The sequence below is a fragment of the Simochromis diagramma genome, unplaced genomic scaffold (assembly GCF_900408965.1).
Source record: "Simochromis diagramma unplaced genomic scaffold, fSimDia1.1 OVJJ01000298.1, whole genome shotgun sequence".
NCBI lineage: Eukaryota > Metazoa > Chordata > Actinopteri > Cichliformes > Cichlidae > Simochromis > Simochromis diagramma.
In genome coordinates, this window is record NW_024387102.1 from 96,786 (window position 1) to 116,813 (window position 20,028).

General features: G+C 39.6%; 2 gene segments (V, D, J or C); both read right to left on the reverse strand.

The window, feature by feature from the left end:
- Window positions 1–20,028, reverse strand: part of LOC120743056 — a 110,661-nt gene that overhangs the window by 73,482 nt on the left and 17,151 nt on the right.
- Window positions 9,552–10,368, reverse strand: LOC120743063. The segment is given in 2 exon segments: window positions 9,552–10,033; window positions 10,247–10,368. Coding segments are annotated over 2 exon segments (360 nt in total).

Below are 20,028 nucleotides of genomic sequence, written 5' to 3' on the forward strand. Positions count from 1 at the left end.
CTGCATTTTGTATGGGTCCAAACTCAAGTTTAAAAAAAACACTAATGCTATTCTGTTATACCTGTAAGCAAAAAATACACTGCACCCAAAATATTCCATAGTTCAGCAAAACTGATGAATCTAATAAACTTAAACCTGCTCCATCCTCCCTATTCTGGTATTTAAAAGAGTAAGCAACCTAACTAATAGGGTTGCAAACTCCCAGCAAAAAATAAATAAAAAAGGGAACCACCCCCCACCTCATGATGCTTAATCGACGTAATCAACTTTAATTTGATGCAGTGTGAAAAAAATGCACAGAAATCAATTATTTTTCTACAATATTTAAATAGATTCAACATCTTTCTTCAACAGAACTGCAGAATGCAAAGATGGTACCTTCCCAAAGGAAAAAGTACTATAGCTTACAAGGGTATATTAGACTTAATAGTTACTATATACAGTAATGGTCTTCTATACTTTTTACATCAGATTAAAATTTTGGGTGTAAGATTCAGATAATTATTTATTAAAAGCCAGACATTTTAAAAGAGAATAAGAAAGAAAAGTATATCTTTGTGCCCCCTTTTCCCTGTTCATGCCCTATCGGCCCCCTGGTTAAACTTTGCTAGATCCGCCCCTGCACAGTTACCAGCCGTCAGCTACGTAGAAAAAGATCCTGGTGTAGAAAGACATATTAAATAAATTCTAACAACAAATTATCAAGCTTAAACATGCTGCTGTTGTTCAGCCGCTTGTTTCCTCTTTCTGGCACAAACAAACAAGAGAGATGGACTCGCGACAGAAAAGCCGATCAGCTGATCATTGATCAGTTTCATGATTGAAGTAGCAGCAGGAGAGGGAGGGGGAGAGAAGAGGCAGTCGCTCCGTATATCGGTTGTTAAGCTTAACGCTGGAATGCTTTACAAACATTCAGAGATGAACTTACACACTTGCTTTACTTCTCTCTGGGATCACTTTCTTGGAGATGAAATGCCGGTTTGGTGGCGAGGCTCCAAATGCTCAACCAGACCACCGACAGGTCCCGCACGCCACAGCCGCTCTATCACTGGATGCATACTGCTCCGACGTGCTACGGTTATGAGCCGAGTTACGCCAGGTCGCAAGTTTTGTGAGGTGCTTTTTTGATATTTAATGGATCGGATTACATTTTTTATTTCTCTCCGATATCCGATCCAGTAATTGAGGTCAGTATCGGACCGTCCATCTCTAGTTAGGACCTATGAAACACATCGTGCAGACTCTTGGATGTTAGAAGACAACTGATGCTGCTCATGAATAAGACTAAAGGTAGGAAGGTGTCCTTTATAACTAAACCTTAAGTTTTATATCATAGTTTATAATATAGCACGTGTATTTCAGTAATAGCTTCTTTATTTCAGTATAGTGGTGTGCGACTCTTACCAGTTTGTCCTTGAAAAATCCACACGAGTCCAGATTTCCGAGGACATGGCACGTGGAGTCTGATACTCCTATAAGTTATCCAAGTCATCCAATTCTTTTGTAAAGGAAAAACAAACATTCATGTCTCCGGTAAGTTATCTCAGGGACAACTGTTTAATTCATAGCAGCTTCTGCAGTAACCATGGTAACCACGGACACTGAGCGGATGGTCCGATGCAGGTCAGACTTTGGGAAGTTATCCTTCAAGTTTCTTAAACAAAAAAGGCTCCTCAGCTGTGCGGCTGTTTGTCAGAATATGTTTTATATGAGCAGCGTGTGATGCTCACTTCACTGAATGAAGAGCAAACAGTTGCATTGTTACGAGAATATGCGTGTATTAATTTCATGATTTATTAAATGTATAAATGTTAATATAGCTACATGCAAAGAAATCAAACGGTGTCCATAAATTATGTTTAATTTTTACATTTTTTGAGTTAATCTGAAATCATACAGTTAATCTGTATGATTTCAGATTAACTCAAAAAACTCAAATAGATTTTTACAATTTTGTTAGATTTCAGTTATACACTCAGACAGATTGCAGTCAGTGGAATTGAAAAGAGTTCAAATGATATTTTGTATCTGCAAAACAATACATTTATTTGATTTATTTTTAGTCTAGCACTGAAATTTAGAATTCAGCAATACACAGAGCTCAGCTTTATTTGGAAGGTTATTACATTTGCAGTGGATTTCTTTGTTCGTTGGATTAGGTTCACTTCTCCTGTCCCGTCATTATGTTAATGTCAGTCAGCTGTTTCCCCACTTGTTCCCACTTCCCCATATCACCTCCTGTATACAATCCAATACAATACAATTTTATTTATATAGCACATTTAAAAAAACACAGGTATGCCAAAGTGCTTCACAGAACGAGTTAGAGCAATAATAAATACAAATACAAAACACAAAATACAAATAAAATATACTAACAGGCGGGTGACATAACTAACCAATAATACACCAGGCGTAGTAGGCACAACCCAAAAGGCTGAAGGTTAAAACATTATAAATATTAATAAAGCGAAAAAGATAACTTACAGTACACCAAAAATGCGGGCTCTAGGAGGCGGGGAAAGCAAAGCTAAACAAATAAGTTTTTAATCGAGATTTAAAAGATTGAATTGAATCAGACGCCCGAATAGCTAGAGGGAGGTTATTCCAGAGGTAGGGTGTGACAGCAGCGAATGCGCGGTCACCTCTGGTCTTGAGCCGAGATCTAGGTCGCACCAGGAGCATTTGGCCTGCTGATCTAAGCGCTCTCCCAGGGGTATAAAAGCTGAGGAGATCCGTAAGATAGCTGGGCGCAGTGCTATTTATGATTTTAAAAGTGAGCAATAAGATTTTAAAATCAATACAAAGTTTAATAGGGAGCCAGTGCAGGTCGGAAAGAACTGGAGTAATAGACTCAAACCTGCCAGTTCCAGTTAAAAGACGCGCAGCCGCATTTTGAACGAGCTGCAGTTTGTGAACAACGGCAGAATGGAGACCAGTGTAAAGGGAATTACAGTAATCTAATCTTGATGTAACAAAGGCATGGATAAGTTTCTCCAGGTCTTTACGTGGTAAGTAGGGCTTGGCCTTAGAGATTAGACGTAGTTGATTGAAACTCGATTTAACTACAGAGGACACGTGTTTGTCCAACTTGAAGGAACTGTCCAAGACAACACCCAGGTTCCTCACAGTGTCATAAAGGGAGTCAGCAAAGGGCCCAAAAATACCAATTAGTTCAGCCCGAGAGAAGGGAGTATCAAAGATTACAATTTCAGTCTTCTTATCATTTAGAATGAGGGAATTGCTCAGTAGCCAGATTTTAACTTCATTCATACAATCGGAGAAATGTTGCAACGACAACATGACATCCTCAGCTAGTTCAAAATAGATTTGAATGTCATCCGCATAAAAGTGGAAATATTGTATTTATCAAAGATTCGGCCCAAGGGTAACAAGTATAAAGAGAACAGCATGGGACCCAGCACAGACCCCTGGGGGACACCAGAGGTAACAGGGGCAATGGAGGAGGCGTAGGTACCCATGGTGACAGAAAAGGACCTGTGTGTATTTTTTTCATACACTTGATTAATGAAAACATTCTTGGCAAATGCTTTCGCTTTCGTCCGCCGTATGTATTTAAGTCGGTGTGTTTTCTGTATGTCTGTCATGGTCCTGAGTCTGACGACTCTGTGTTTTGTGTGTATTTATATTATTCTATGTTCTTTGTTTATTCTGTTATATCTTTTGTTAAGGTTTTCCATTTGTTAGGGTTTTGTTCTGTGCCTGCCTGCTCCCACTTCTCCGTGTTCGTTAGCGCTTCAGGTTTGTTTTCTTAGTTTTTTCCAGTTTAGGTTTTGTTTAGTTTCCTCCACTCCTCTGCCGTTTCTGTTTGTACCTCCACCTTCTCTATAAAAACTCCCCTGCATCTCAGCTGCCTGCATCTTGGGTCCTCATTAAATTCCACACGGCTCATCCCACGAGCCCTGACAATGTCATTGTCAGGTCGTCTGTTATACCCACCACAATTGTCACCGTTGTCACAGTTCTCATAGTTTTTTCATAGTTTTCATTTTTGGTTCAGCCCTCAACCCAAATAAAGGCTCGTTTTTTGCTGAAACCTGCAACTCCTCTGTCATCATCTGCTTTTGGGTCCTGTATCAAAAAAGCACAGGCACACCCTGCCGTGACAGAACGATCTGACGCAAGATGGACCCAGTGGATGCTGTTCGTGAGGAGGGTGTCCCCGTCTCTGGAACCTGTGAGCATACATCTCTGGCACCTCGGATGTGTGGACAAAGCTGGTGGGAGTAAACACCATGGATGTGATTCTTCACGGCAATCCCGAACTGCTGGAGATCCCGTCGGCTTCGGCGCTGATCTGCTATCTGGTCCGAGCCAAGGAGACGATCCAAACCCGGGAGTTGCTGGATTACTCTGCCCACTGCGGCTGCAGCTGCCAGTGGACTGCACGCCTGCCGTTTCTGCTTCGTCCCCGCCAGCAGTCCCCGCACTTGCTGGTTCGGCTTCGTCTCAGTTACGCATCCGTCGCCAGCAGCTCCACTATTCGTGGCTCTCATGCTGCCGTGACATTCAGCGTGCCTGACGCCTGCCAAGCCAATGCTATGCAGCTACGCAGAGTGTGTGTAGCCAAGCCATTGGGGGCTTTTCTGCCATGGCCTCACCGACAACGTCACCGCTTTGTATGCAGTTCGCCACCACAGGCCTCCCCACAACTATTTGATCATGGGCTATTGTGTTGCCGACCTCCGGGTCGTCCTCTGGAGCTTCATTGAAACTTCATTGATTATCATTCTTTTGATTTTTGGGCCATGTGCTTTTTGTATTGGATTGTCTTGGACTAAAGTGCTGTTAACATGTAAGCAGGACAGAATAAATAGAAAAGTCTGTTTTCCAAAAGACGCCTGCACATGTAAACAGGGCCTCAAAAGTGAAGGACATTTAAAAAATATTCAGAGGAAAGGTTCAATTTGTAAAACTTACTTTAGATTTTTAGAAAACTCACTCAGTGAAACACACTTTCAGTGATTCACAATGATGTACAATGCTGACCACAGGATGCAAAAGTTAAACCTGGCCACAGCTCAGAATCATTCATCTCTGTTTTAACTTCACATTTGTATATGTTTTGTAGAATAACAGGACAACCTGTGACACTGGACAGACTTGAGTTTCATGCCCTGAACAGGTTTTGTGATGTAGTGTGTAATAACTGCTCCTTATCGTTTGTAACCTGTGTGTGGGAGTACACACAAAATAGTTTTTTGATGCAGTTTGAAGTTTAGTGAATGTAGGTTGAAAGTACATTTTAATGTTTAGAGTAGTGCTGTTAGCGTTAATTTTGTTAAAATGACGTTGAAGTCACAACTGCATTAACACCACAAATCTCTCTTAGCGAGTTAACGCAGATCGCCCCGTGCGTTGGCTGCACGGCGTCAACGCATTAGCGCAGTTAGATCGTTAACGTGTTAGCGGCGTGCAGCCCCATGCACAGAGAAGGGCTGCAGCCACTGGGGAGCGCCATATTGCGACCTCCACAGTAACCGGAAACACGTGATCTCTACAGTAGGTGGAAATGCGTTCCTGCATGGATCATCGACTGTGGAAACCTTGCAAGTGGATCGTAAAGGTTGGGACAGAGTCTGTCATGTGTAAATTTGCCGTTAATAATTATATAATTCTAGGAATCATCTAGTTTGCTTACACTGATTATGTTGGCACTTTGTTAGCGTTACAACAACGGTCAGACCCCCGAGGTATCTAAACTTGCAATGTGTGTACTTTTGACACCTCTGGTTAGCTTTTAGTGGTCAGTTTCAAACCAATTAGATTTTTGCTTGTTATTAAACAAATTCACTTCACTACTTTTCACTATCTGACATCAGTGCACATTGTTCCCTTTACTGCATATTGCACTTTATTTATGTCTCTCATTCCACCTGCATCAACATTGTAGCGTTTGTCACAAAGACAAACTTACATTCTGCTCTGTTTTTTATTGCCCAGATGTTAGTTAGCCTTTGCTAAATTGTCTGTTATATGTCAATAGATACGTATGTCACTAATAAAAGTGTCTGGTAAATGATGTTTTTGTAAAGAATTTTCTCCCAAATCTCTTACATGCTAACTGTAACGTGTTATTTCTGCTAAAACCTGAACTTAAATGTGTATATGGTGTTTATCTGTTTTTCTCTGTTTATTCTGCCTCCAAGCCAGAATTGCAGGGTTAGGTTTTTTTTGTCCTTGCTACATTTGGAGCGCTTAGGCCTAATAAAATATTGTTAAACCATCTGCTGTCTCTGCTCTGGGTTTCTGCGCCTGAGTTCAGTTCAGTACAGACCACTCGGTCCCGTGGCAGTAACAGCATTGTTTATACTTCTTACTTCAAAGTAAAAAGCTTACAGTTGCTATTAACATTAATGTATTACCCTGTAATCAATAATATTTTTATACATTTTATGCATTAACCCACTGGGCTCTATCCTGGCCATTTGTGGCCACTTCACTTTTCTTTTGACTGCTACACTGCAGTGGACCAAAAGAATGGTGCAGGTTTGATCTTAATGTGGTTATGGCGTTAACGTCATTTTAACAAGATTAACGCTGACAGCACTATTTTAGATTTTTTCAAACTCTAAAATACACAATATATCACAGCCATAACCTTTTGGTTACTGAGGACCAAAACTGGATAAAAACTCTAAAATAAATGCAAATTACATTTTTGGAAAATTGTTTTATTGTGTTTCATTCATTTTTATTTCATAATTATAATAATAATATGTCATGAAATTATGATTTAAAGAATTCATATTGGTGAATTTGTTTGTTTCAGAGTCAGAGAGCCGTGTCTCTCTACAGTCAGAGGTTTTTGTACGGCGCCTCAATGAGTTTGTATCACTGTGGTGGACTTTTGGTGGAGGAACCAGACTGGATGTTGGAAGTAAGTTAATTAAACTGTGTTTATTATTAAATATTGTATCATTTTATTTAATAATTATTTGTTAGGCTGCTTAGATGAGAGAAAAATACTTTTTTATTTAAAATAATTGAGTTTTTGATGTTTGTCCTTTTTACTGGACTAATTCAGATGAGCTCTGCGAGTTTCTCTTGTTGAATCTACATTTCTGTCACAGTAAAATATATGTAGACAAGAGTAAACTTCATCATCTTATGATTAGTTTGTAAATTTCCACCACATCAGCTGCTGTTTGGATGAGTTAAAGTTTGCTTTCTGATGTTTTTATCGTGTCAGATGTTTCAGATTTAGTTTGAAATCATGTGAGCTGTTCAATAACATTTCAAATCTGTATGAATGAGTAGCTGCTCTGTGCTTGTGTCCACTCATTTCTTCAGTTGTCCATGATTTAGACTTCTAATCATTTTAAAGCCAAACTTCTGCTGTAAATGTTTCCACATCTGCTTCTTTTATTTCCAGTGTAGTTTGAACATATTTCAGCTCAAACTGTGTGATGATTCTCTCTGTGCTGATATGCATGAGAGGTTTCTTAAAGGGAAGTGAAACAATGTGTGAGTGAATGACTGGTGGAGCAGAAAAAACACCTGACAGAAACTTCTTAACGGAGAAATTCAAATTGTGGTTCCTGTCCTCTAAGCTGATTGGTGTTTCCTAGGTGATACCCGCCCCGCCCTGAAGGTGCTGGGTCCCTCCAACAAGGAGCTGGAGCAGGGGAAGGCCACGCTCATGTGTGTGGCCAACAAGGGCTTCCCCTCAGACTGGAGTCTGTCCTGGAAGACGAGCGACAGCAGTGGCAGCAGCAGCATCAGAGGGGAGGAGAGCAGGACTCCTGGAGTGCTGCAGAATGACGGCCTCTACAGCTGGAGCAGCACCCTGACGCTCACTGCAGACCAGTGGGGGAAGGTGGGCTCTGTGACCTGTGAGGCCACCCAGGGCTCCCAGCCTCTGGTCTCAGAGATACTGAGGAGAGACCAGTGTTCCCAGTCCTGATGTCAATCACTGAGTCTTTCATGCTGTTTTTCCTCTTTCTCTCTGTTTCTTTTTGTTTGCAGATTTTAAAAAAAGCATCAAACAGTCATGTTTCCATCTCATAATGACAACAATCAGAGCAACAATCTCCTCTAGTTTCATCCTTTTGTGTCTGTTGTAAAGCTGATATTTCAAACTCTTAAAAGAATAAAAATGTAATGAGAAAACATGTTCTTTGACTCTGTGAGTTTAATAAATGCACATTAAAAAATTAAGATTTTGTAATATTTGTAAAACCAGACCAAAATAAAAATGTAAACAGACACATCAAGTGTAATGTGCAGTGAAAATGGTTAAATATATTTTTTAATCCATATATTAAATATTTCTCTATAAGATGTTGAGGTCATGTCAACCATAGATTATCTGTGTGCTCTTCATAATTTCTAGTCTCAAAGCTGCTTTATGATCTACATTTTAATCTGATCTAAAACCTAATAAGTAAAATTAAAGAGCAGGGTGTCATCTGTATGATTAAACAGAGATCATTTAAATCAAGTTTAAGTGAAGATTTACTGAAGTTTGATTAATGAACTATTTGGCAGTGAAACTCTGACGAGGCAACAAAGCAGAGAAGAGTCTAGAAGCTGGTGGTGGCAGAGGTGAAGCAGGTGGAGACTTAGCTGAGGATCTCTAATTGTCAGGATGAGGTGGAGATAAGGAGTCTGAGAGTTAAAGCACACAAAACAGAGGCTGAGTAACTCACAGAAGGCAGCGAGACAACAACTGGACTCAAATAATGACGACAGAATTGAGCTTGAAGTGGACATGATGTTAAGAACAGACTAACAGAACAAACACAGGAATGCAGGCAGATGAGAGACTACAGGTCTGCTTTAATCAACTTATATAGAAGTTAATCTCTTCTAGTGTTCACAGCAAAATGAGAGAAACTCACTTCACTAAACCTCTTAACACAAGAAAAAGTCCACGGTCTGTCAGGAGGATGATCACATCTTATTTTCAGTGGTTTCAGATTTAGGTAGGACTTTATATTAATGTCACACTTTTAAGCATTAGTAAGATATTATTTAAAGAGAAACTTTTTAGTTCTTTGTTCTGTCTACATTAATACTTTGGAAACTGACTAAATAACTTTAGGTTTTTACAACAGTAACAGTGATTCGTTTGTGCTGGAAATATCCAAATGAGGCTAAATCTTCACTGAACACATCCCCTACAAACACTGTTATAACAGCCTGCTTGATTTGTTAATCAGCAGAATATCAGAATATTATAGACACTAGTTGTGATGTGACTACAATGATTTTCTGGATTTGTGTGATAACAAGGACTGCAGCTGAGCTCCACAGAAGGATCAGTTTAATATTTAACAGCTTACAAATAGAAAAGAGCTGCTCATCAGTGCAGAAACACTGACAACAGTATTTGTATTTTTAATGACAGCTTGTTATATTTTACCTCCCAGTTATGTCTTTTCATCTGAACTCTCAGTTTCTCTAATGTCTATTTTCTCTCTCTGGACAGACTGTCTATTATTATAAATATAGAAACTAAGAATGAGTTAGACTGATGGACTACTCTTCTAAGGATGCAAACTAAAACTACATAATAATTTCACAACCTTTAATTAGGGGTATAACGTGGCATAAGATACTATAATAATCTCACAGTGCACACAAATGAAATTCCACAGTAAATATTAAAGTAATCGTTCCTCCCAGTCTTTTAGTTTGTTCTGCAGCTGTTGCTTCAGATCAGTTCCTCTTCAGCTGAGAGGTTTTTGTACGGCGTTGTATCACTGTGTGAACGGGAAGCTGTAACCCTGCTGACAGTAATAAACTCCTGCATCTTCAGCCTGAACTCCACTAATGGTCAAAGTGAAGTCAGTCCCAGATCCACTTCCACTGAAACGATCAGAAACTCCAGACTGACGGCTGGTAGCAGAATAAATTAAGAGTTTGGGAGCTTCTGAGGGTTTCTGAAGATACCAGTGGAGGTAGCTACCTATACCTGAACTGGCTTTACATCTGACAGAGACAGTCTGTCCTGGAACAACAGACTGAGCTGTAGGAGTCTGAGTCAGGACGATTTCTGCTGATGAACCTGAAAACATGAAAAGAGGAGAAGAGTTATTGAGACAAATCGAGCTCAGAGAAAGATGACCAACATCCAAACATTAGAGGATCATTTCTCTAACATGGAGAACAGATGGAAGAAGGTCAGTGCTGCTGGTTTCAGAGTTTCTCCATCATAGCAGAACATCATTGTGGTGAACCTGGCTGCATGCTGAAGCTAAGTTTTCACAGAGAGTCTCACCCTGAACAAGGAGCCCCAGGGTGGCCAGCAGTAGAGTCAGTGACATCATCATTGTGCTGCTGGTGTGTGAGTGGCTCTGAAAGGCCTGGACAGCCACTGATCGACACTGGCCTCTTAACAGCTGTGAGCAGAGAGGCAGGACACATATGCAAACACACAGAGTCAGTCAGCTGCAGCTGTCCTGAGCTTACAAAGCTTCCCTCGACTGAATAATGAAAGAATTCATGACATCTAGTGGAGAGAAATAGTTTTGATTTCTTCTCCTGAGAAAAGCTGAAATTATTCAGAAACATAATGAACAACAGAACAGAAGACACAGTTCTAACATCAATGTATTTGTAACACTTAATATTGACACAGTAAAAAGCATTAGTAAGATATTAGTAAGTGCTAAATCCAGCATTTATAAAACATTACTACATTGCTATTATTACATAATGTGACCCACTGCAGAATTAAACTACCAACAGGCCGAGGTTACAGGAAGAACAACCTGTTTTCTAAATATCAAGATCATTTCTGTTACTGTGAACAGACATTTAATAATTAACATAATTACAATATTAAAGAAATCTCTTATACAAGAATCAGAATTTACAAGTATTAAAGAAACAAATGAATCTGCTGTATTTTGTAACCTTTTGTGGATCCTCAGCCTTCAGTCACACAGGCCGAGTGTCCCCCCGTCAACCTCCAGTCACGAGGGGAAAATAAGTTTCCGTTGACCAGTTGGTGTTGCTGGAGTTTGTTGCTCCACCTGGTTGTAGTCAGAGCCAACAAACTCTTGCTGCTGGCTCAAATCGGTTGCACTGACGGCGGTTTGGTTTCTAGCAGATCACTGCAGTCGCTGACTTGTCTGCAAACACTCGTTAATTCACCATGCAGGGGTAGTGAAACTTGATAAAGTGCAACGCAAACAGGAAATAGAGAATGGATGACTGCAGCTGAGTAATCTACAAACACGTGCAGGTACTACAGGTTAGTAACATTTACTAAACTTCCCAGTTTTAACATTTTCTGTTAATTTCTTTATCACAGGCCTGACTCACAGTGTGCAGCCTGACAGTGTGAAAGAAGGACAGACTGACACTATGAACATGTGAAACATCCTGCATGGACGTGGAAAAGACGTGAACCACCAGTTTCCATCCACTGGAGGATTTTGGGAATGATATTTGTTCTGCTGAAGGACAGAAATGAGGACAAACTGATATTTCTGGATGTTCAGTGAGACATTATGAAACCAAACACGCCAAACTGTATCTGTAAAGTTGTTGGTGACTGTAAGTGTTTGTGGTTTTCATTTGTAGTTTGACTGAAGGTAATTTTCCTTGAAGCAAAGTAATTATTAAAAACAACAAAAAAACAAAGTAAATATGTGGTTTCATGCATTTTTCTGAATTCTGAAGAAAGTTTAAACTCAAAGGTAGAATTGTGTGAACTTGGAAGCCTAAAGAAAACATGAGACTCATTCTGACGTCAACAGAGTGACAGGAATCCTTGTTGATGGGTGCTGCTTGGCTTGAAATGCTACTGATTTAGCATCAGTGTGTGAGCTAATGATAGTGAAGCTGTTTATGAAATGTGTGCCTGAGTTCTTCTGTGGCTGATCTAAATGAACAGAAGGTCCTCTTTGCAGAAGGCAGATGAGTTCACACTAATGCACTAAGTGACTTTATTCATCCTGAACTCTGCTCTGATTGGCTGAAAGCTGCTAACATGCAGGCTAAAGGCCTCACTTTCAAATGTTTGTTGTCTGAACATGAAGACGAGAAAAAACTGAAAAACTCTGGTGTCATAAGAGCTGAATGTAAACCTGGATATATTTGACTTTACACTGATTCGATATAATCTTCACAAATCGCTGAGCTTCAGGGCGACTGAGTGTTGAGATTTGTTTCTTTTATTTAAAGACAGTGTGTCTGTGATCCATTATGAAGCTGAGGTCAAAGTTCATGATCAAGCATCTTCTAACTTCTCAAAGATTCACAGCAACAACTGTGACAGTTTGAGATTTCCTGAGTTTTGAGTGGGTAGAAAGAAGTTTCCACCATAATGATCATTTAATAGTGAACTTTAGATTTCTGAGTGATATGATGAAAAATTCAGTCCGTTCATGAAATTGTGTTTGATCATTGAACTGTGTCAGTCTCTGCTGCAGCTGGAAGTTACTGCAGTTTCTGTTCAGTCTGACTGAGGGAGGTTTTTGTACGACTGTTTTTCACTGTGTGAACACATACTGACTGCCAGGGTAGTGAAAACTCTGACAGTAATAAACTGCTGCATCTTCAGCCTGGACTCCACTGATGGTCAGAGTGAAGTCAGAATATGATCCACTGCCTGTAAAACGAGCTGGAATCCCTGATGCTCGAGTGCTAGCAAGATAAATGAGCAGTTTGGGAACTCCTCCATCTTTCTGTTGGTACCAGGCTAAACGGTTGGAGCTCCAAACATTCTGACTGGTCGTACACTTGATGCTGACAGTTGCTCCCACAGCAGAGCTCACTGCTCCAGGCTGAGTCACTGTATATTGTCCTCTGGACTCTGAGGATACAGAGACAAAAACATAAAGCAGCTTCATGGTTTTGTGGGCTTCATTTCAGAGGGACAGATGTTGATAGAGGAGAGGAGTTTGATTCTCTGGACTTTACCTGTGAAGCAGCAGCAGAGGAGAGTCCAGATGAGGACGCAGATCAAAGTCATGTTTTTGATGAGGAGGATTTCTGTGGTTTCTGTTGTGATGAAGGACAGCTGTCAGTCATCCAGTGTTCAACTCTCAGGACTATAAACTCTCCCAGAGCACTGGAGCATGGTGCTGCTGATGCAAAGTGACTCTCTATGGAAATGAACTGACTCCAGCAGGACTTGTTTAAAAAAAGTTTTTCACAGCATATTTAGCATGTGACACACATGAACCCTGTAGAATTTATAGACAGTTAACAAATGGTCTTTGAGCGCAAAATCTCCAACGGGAGATTGATGGACATTTAGATCGACTGTAAAATTGACATGCAGTTGTTCGCACTAAAGGAAACCACCATCATTTCATGTGGCTACCATATCGGCGCCAGCTGTGGTCTCAAGGCTGGAGCTGACCAACAGGAAACTCTGTTTCTGATGACAAACTCTGTAGACTCTTCGTTCCCATCCTGTGTCCCCCATCCTGGATTCCAAACACCTTTGCACGCTTATCTCCAAGGCTGAGGTCGAACGGCGGGTCTAGTCCCAGCCCATGCTGGAGGACCGGATGTGCTGTCTACACCGACTTACTCTCACCCCTTACTCATGCCTGTTTCTTGTCATGTGCTTCTATGGTGTATTAAGATTCATGTGCTTTTGTGCTGAGGTGGTTTTTTTTCTGTCCTCAAACTGTTCACCCATCAGGAGCTCAGTCTGGGTGGAGCTTTTTTCTCCTTCTCTCGCCTCATGTTGTGTATCCGGTCTTTAAGTCTGATGTCGTTAGCCATGTCTGGGCCCAATCTCCGCTACAGGTCCTTAAGTCAAATGATCACTGCAGTATTACTGAGAGTTAAAAAACTTTATAAATTCTTTCATCTTTAATAAAATGATCAGTCTGGCTGCTCTACCAGGTATAACAATTAAGTTTAACGTCCGGGCATCCATGCAAACAGAACTTATATTTAGACTTCCATCTAAATATATTACACCATGTTCTGACTGAGAGATTTATGAAACAAATTAAAACGTACAGCTCTGCTATCACTTCCAACATAAACAAAGACAGGAAAGTAAACAGCAGTGATGTTTGTAGGGTTACTGAAGTTGGACTACCTGGTATATAATGATGTGCTATGTGATCGCTAGCACGACAAAGCTATGTTAGCATAACATAAACAGTAAAGCTGGAGGACGAACGCTAACGGGGGACTTTTTTCCACTCGATAAAAGTTAATGTGAGGGTTCCCAATGGTTAGGGGCAAATGCAATCGCATGGCAGGATGCTGTAAACGGACTAAACGTCAGTCCAGTGTTGCCAACTTAGTGACTTTGTAGCTATTTTTAGTAAGTTTTCAGACCCCCTTAGCGACTTCTTTTCTAAAAAGCCACTAGCAACAAGTCTGGCGACTTTTTCTGGTGTTAGGAAAAAATATAACTCGACCCCTACAGTGAGGGGATGTGAACGCTGTATGAATTTGAACAGATGTGTTAGAGCTCACCTTTATCCTCCTGTATCATCACCATCATTGACACTGAATGAGGCGACATAATCATAATTATAAGACTTTAGAAAAAACAGGAGAATCAGTGCCAAAGAGCACCGAAGGTTTTATAATCAATGTTGACTCAACAATGTAAACAAACACTTGTTCAGTTTTTGCTCCTTTGTTGTGAGTTACTTACCTCACTTTGTCACTGCAGAATGATGTCATGGAAATTTCATTAACAGTCCACAGACACGATGAGATGTAGCCAACACTTTTTAATTCCCAAGCATGTGAGAGAGAGGACATTCAGTGGGGCACTGAAACACAGTCTCTAAGGCTAGGTCCTCACTAATGCGCTTTCATTGGAAAACACATCGTTTTCTCTCTGTTTTGGCCTCCCGTCTACACTGAGACAGCATTTTCGCTCAAGGAAAATGCTTCGCTCTCAAAAATGCATACATTTGAAAATGGTGCTTTCGTATCGCAGTGTGGACAGCGAAAACAGAGACTTTCTAAAACGATGATGCATGTTAGTCATGTGATGAAGTCATTTGACCAATTAAACTAAGATAGCGGAGGGCATTATACAGCAGTTGTTTTGTTTGCTCTATTAAGACTAATATCAGTCTGTACATGCTCCAGATTGCTTTTCTTCAAATTCTTTAACTCTTACTCGCTTTTGCAACTTTGTACTTTTGTGTTACTCGCAGCAACAACTCCACCTCATTGTTAGTCCATTTAAAAAACTCGGTGCTTTTCCTCAACATTTTGCCGCGACGTTTAAAGAGCTGGAAAGTAAATACGTGGCAGACAGAAATGAAGCAGGTCGAATCTTCTTGCGTTTCACGCATGCGCAGCACTGGAATTTAAACATTTTCAGCCGTTTCAATGTGGACCCGCAACTCTGTGAAAACGACTGAAAACCCTAGTGCGGACGTGGAGTGTTTTCAGATGAAAACGCCGATTTCAAATCTATCTGGGCTAGTGTGGACGTAGCCTGAACATGAATGGCACAGCCCTCTTTAAATACAGTCAAACAGTTGTTGTTCACACCCTTGTCCCGTCCGAGAGAGAGAGAGAGAGAGTTTACAACCTTGTCTCCTCTTCCAGTGTCACATAGAGACTGCTCCTTGCCTCTTCCCCACATCCTCAAAGACCTGATTAACAAAAGACTTCACCACCTGTTGAATTCTCCCCCTCTGGGTGTCACCAACTTTCTCACGATGCCTGACTTTGTGCAATGGAGTTAAAGCTGAACGCTTCCCTACATGTGAACCTTGAAGTGACCCAAAAGTGATATTACTAAAACATGTGACAAATTCATAAAATAAAAGAAATTTCCAGCACATTCCCACTCTTTGGATTACTCTGCTAATCACCTCAATAACAGACATTTCTTTTCTGACATCAACACCATTGTACACTCAAAGAGGTTTCACTATGTGCATCCTCACTTCACTATTCTCCTCTCCACCCTTTTGTTCATCTCCAATCGTCCTCAAAGCCGAAACTTCCATATGCAAAAGATAACAATAATGATTAAAAGAAAAAACTTCCCAAAAATGTCAAATTACACATGGACACATGATGTTCATTAAAAAGAAACTGTGGTTAAGATAACTGGCGCACTAGAAAAGCAGTGGAAGTTCTGACCGCTGGTATACCACAACTTTATGCTTTCAAAAGCTATCGTTAAGCGACCAGCTTGTATGAAGCTTATCTGATATTTATATAGTGATCCTCCAGCTTCCAATTGTATTGCCTTCCATGTGACCAATGACCATTCACACAGCAGTCGCTTTCTAAAACGTCAGATATGTATCGTATTCAGTACCGTATACAAAAGTGAACTAGGTCGGATTTGGAAAATATTGGATTTGTGCTGTTCTGTCATACCATGATCGGATATGAGTCGCTTCGGGTCAAAAAAGTCGGATTTAATGCACTTTCGCCTGCAGTGTGAACGTAGCCTTAGTCTTGCTGTTCAGTGCTGGCTCAGTACCGTTGTATGTTTCTGTCCTTTCTCAATATATATGCATCTTTGTATGGAGTGGATCAGCCAGTTTATCAGAGCATCAAACACAAATATATCTGATTTTTCTATATTTATGAATATAGTCTCTAAAAATGTAGAAAATCAGCAAAGTCTTCATTTACACTGATGCATATTAATTAACACTTAAATTTCTGTAAATTGGATCCACTCTGTTATTCTCAGATTTTGATATCAGAAAAAGTCCCAAGAAATCAAAGTCAAAAGGTTTTACACTCCAAATAAATTATTCATTATTTAAATGTGATGCACTGTAATACTTTCAGTTTTCACATGAGCTGACAAAATGATACAAACAGTGAATGATTTTGTTGAGTTTGTTTGTCTCAGAGTCAGAGAGCCGTGTCTCTCTACAGTCAGAGGTTTTTGTACGGCGCCTCAATGAGTTTGTATCACTGTGGTATACGTTCGGTGGAGGAACCAGACTGGATGTTGGAAGTAAGTTAATTAAACTGTGTTTATTATTAAATATTGTATTATTTTATTTAATAATTATTTGTTAGACTGCTTAGATGAGAGAAAAATATTTTTTTATTTAAAATAATTGAGTTTTTGATGTTTGTCCTTTTTACTGGACTAATTCAGATGAGCTCTGCAAGTTTCTCTTGTTGAATCTACATTTTTGTCACAGTAAAATATGTGTAGACAAGAGTAAACTTCATCATCTTATGATTAGTTTGTAAATTTCCACCACATCAGCTGCTGTTTGGATGAGTTAAAGTTTGCTTTCTGATGTTTTTATCGTGTCAGATGTTTCAGATTTAGTTTGAAATCATGTGAGCTGTTCAATAACATTTCAAATCTATATGAATGAGTAGCTGCTCTGTGCTTGTGTCCACTCATTTCTTCAGTCGTCCATGATTTAGACTTCTAATCATTTTAAAGCCAAACTTCTGCTGTAAATGTTTCCACATCTGCTTCTTTTATTTCCAGTGTAGTTTGAACATATTTCAGCTCAAACTGTGTGATGATTCTCTCTGTGCTGATATGCATGAGAGGTTTCTTAAAGGGAAGTGAAACAATGTGTGAGTGAATGACTGGTGGAGCAGAAAAAACAGCTGACAGAAACTTCTTAACGGAGAAATTCAAATTGTGGTTCCTGTCCTCTAAGCTGATTGGTGTTTCCTAGGTGATACCCGCCCCGCCCTGAAGGTGCTGGGTCCCTCCAACAAGGAGCTGGAGCAGGGGAAGGCCACGCTCATGTGTGTGGCCAACAAGGGCTTCCCCTCAGACTGGAGTCTGTCCTGGAAGACGAGCGACAGCAGTGGCAGCAGCAGCATCAGAGGGGAGGAGAGCAGGACTCCTGGAGTGCTGCAGAATGACGGCCTCTACAGCTGGAGCAGCACCCTGACGCTCACTGCAGACCAGTGGGGGAAGGTGGGCTCTGTGACCTGTGAGGCCACCCAGGGCTCCCAGTCTCTGGTCTCAGAGATACTGAGGAGAGACCAGTGTTCCCAGTCCTGATGTCAATCACTGAGTCTTTCATGCTGTTTTTCCTCTTTCTCTCTGTTTCTTTTTGTTTGCAGATTTTTAAAAAAGCATCAAACAGTCATGTTTCCATCTCATAATGACAACAATCAGAGCAACAATCTCCTCTAGTTTCATCCTTTTGTGTCTGTTGTAAAGCTGATATTTCAAACTCTTAAAAGAATAAAAACTGTACCGAGAAAACATGTTCTTTGACTCTGTGAGTTTAATAAATGCACATTAAAAAATTAAGATTTTGTAATATTAGTAAAACAGACCAAAATAAAAATGTAAACAGACACATCAAGTGTAATGTGCAGTGAAAATGGTTAAATATATTTTTTAATCCACATATTAAATATTTCTCTATAAGATGTTGAGGTCATGTCAACCATAGATTATCTGTGTGCTCTTCATAATTTCTAGTCTCAAAGCTGTTTTATGATCTACATTTTAATCTGATCTAAAACCTAATAAGTAAAATTAAAGAGCAGGGTGTCATCTGTATGTTTAAACAGAGATCATTTAAAAAAAGTATAATTGAAGATTTATTAAATTTTGATTAATGAACTATTTGGCAGTGAAACTCTGACGAGGCAACAAAGCAGAGAAGAGTCTAGAAGCTGGTGGTGGCAGAGGTGAAGCAGGTGGAGACTTAGCTGAGGATCTCTAATTGTCAGGATGAGGTGGAGATAAGGAGATTTAAAGCACACAAAACAGAGGCTGAGTAACTCACAGAAGGCAGCGAGACAATAACTGGACTCAAATAATGACGACAGAATTGAGCTTGAAGTGGACATGATGTTAAGAACAGACTAACAGAACAAACACAGGAATGCAGGCAGATGAGAGACTACAGGTCTGCTTTAATCAACTTATATAGAAGTTCATCTCTTCTAGTGTTCACAGCAAAATGAGAGAAACTCACTTCACTAAACCTCTTAACACAAGAAAAAGTCCACGGTCTGTCAGGAGGATGATCACATCTTATTTTCAGTGGTTTCAGATTTTTGTACGACTTTATATTAATGTCACACTTTTAAGCATTAGTAAGATATTATTTAAAGAGAAACATTTTAGTTCTTTGTTCTGTCTACATTAATACTTTGGAAACTGACTAAATAACTTTAGGTTTTTACAACAGTAACAGTGATTCGTTTGTGCTGGAAATATCCAAATGAGGCTAAATCTTCACTGAACACATCCCCTACAAACACTGTTATAACAGCCTGCTTGATTTGTTAATCAGCAGAATATCAGAATATTATAGACACTAGTTGTGATGTGACTACAATGATTTTCTGGATTTGTGTGATAACAAGGACTGCAGCTGAGCTCCACAGAAGGATCAGTTTAATATTTAACAGCTTACAAATAGAAAAGAGCTGCTCATCAGTGCAGAAACACTGACAACAGTATTTGTATTTCTAATGACAGCTTGTTATATTTTACAACTTGGATTAATATAAAAATCTTTAATGAGCAAAAACAACATTTTTTTCTTTGTGGACCTTCCAGCTACGTCTTTTCATCTGAACTTATTGTTATAAATGTAGAAACTAAGAATGAGTCAGACTGATGGGCTGCAGAGAACATCAGTCATCTAAAAATAATGTTAATGTGTTAAACATCTGGAGCCAGTGTTGTGTCTGTATTCTGTGACTCATTAAACATTTATCTTTTTATTCGGGGACACCACTTCATTTTTTTTTCATGTTACTAACAACGTATTCAATAAGTTTATGAATGTTAAACTGTGAGTGCACACAAATGAAATTCCACAGTAAATATTAAAGTAATCGTTCCTCCCAGTCTTTTAGTTTGTTCTGCAGCTGTTGCTTCAGATCAGTTCCTCTTCAGCTGAGAGGTTTTTGTACGACAGATTTTCACTGTGTAAACAGAGTGTTTGTTTTTGAGCCTCAAATTTATGTTTAGATTATTTAAATTAAACTTTATTTTTATGTTGAGCTGTATGATATTTATTGATTTTATTTTCATATATTTTAACATAAAGGTCTTATTTTACTGATAACTGTTAAAATTTAACAAATCATAGATGATATTATGGTGGTTCTAGTATGGAATGGAGGTCAAAG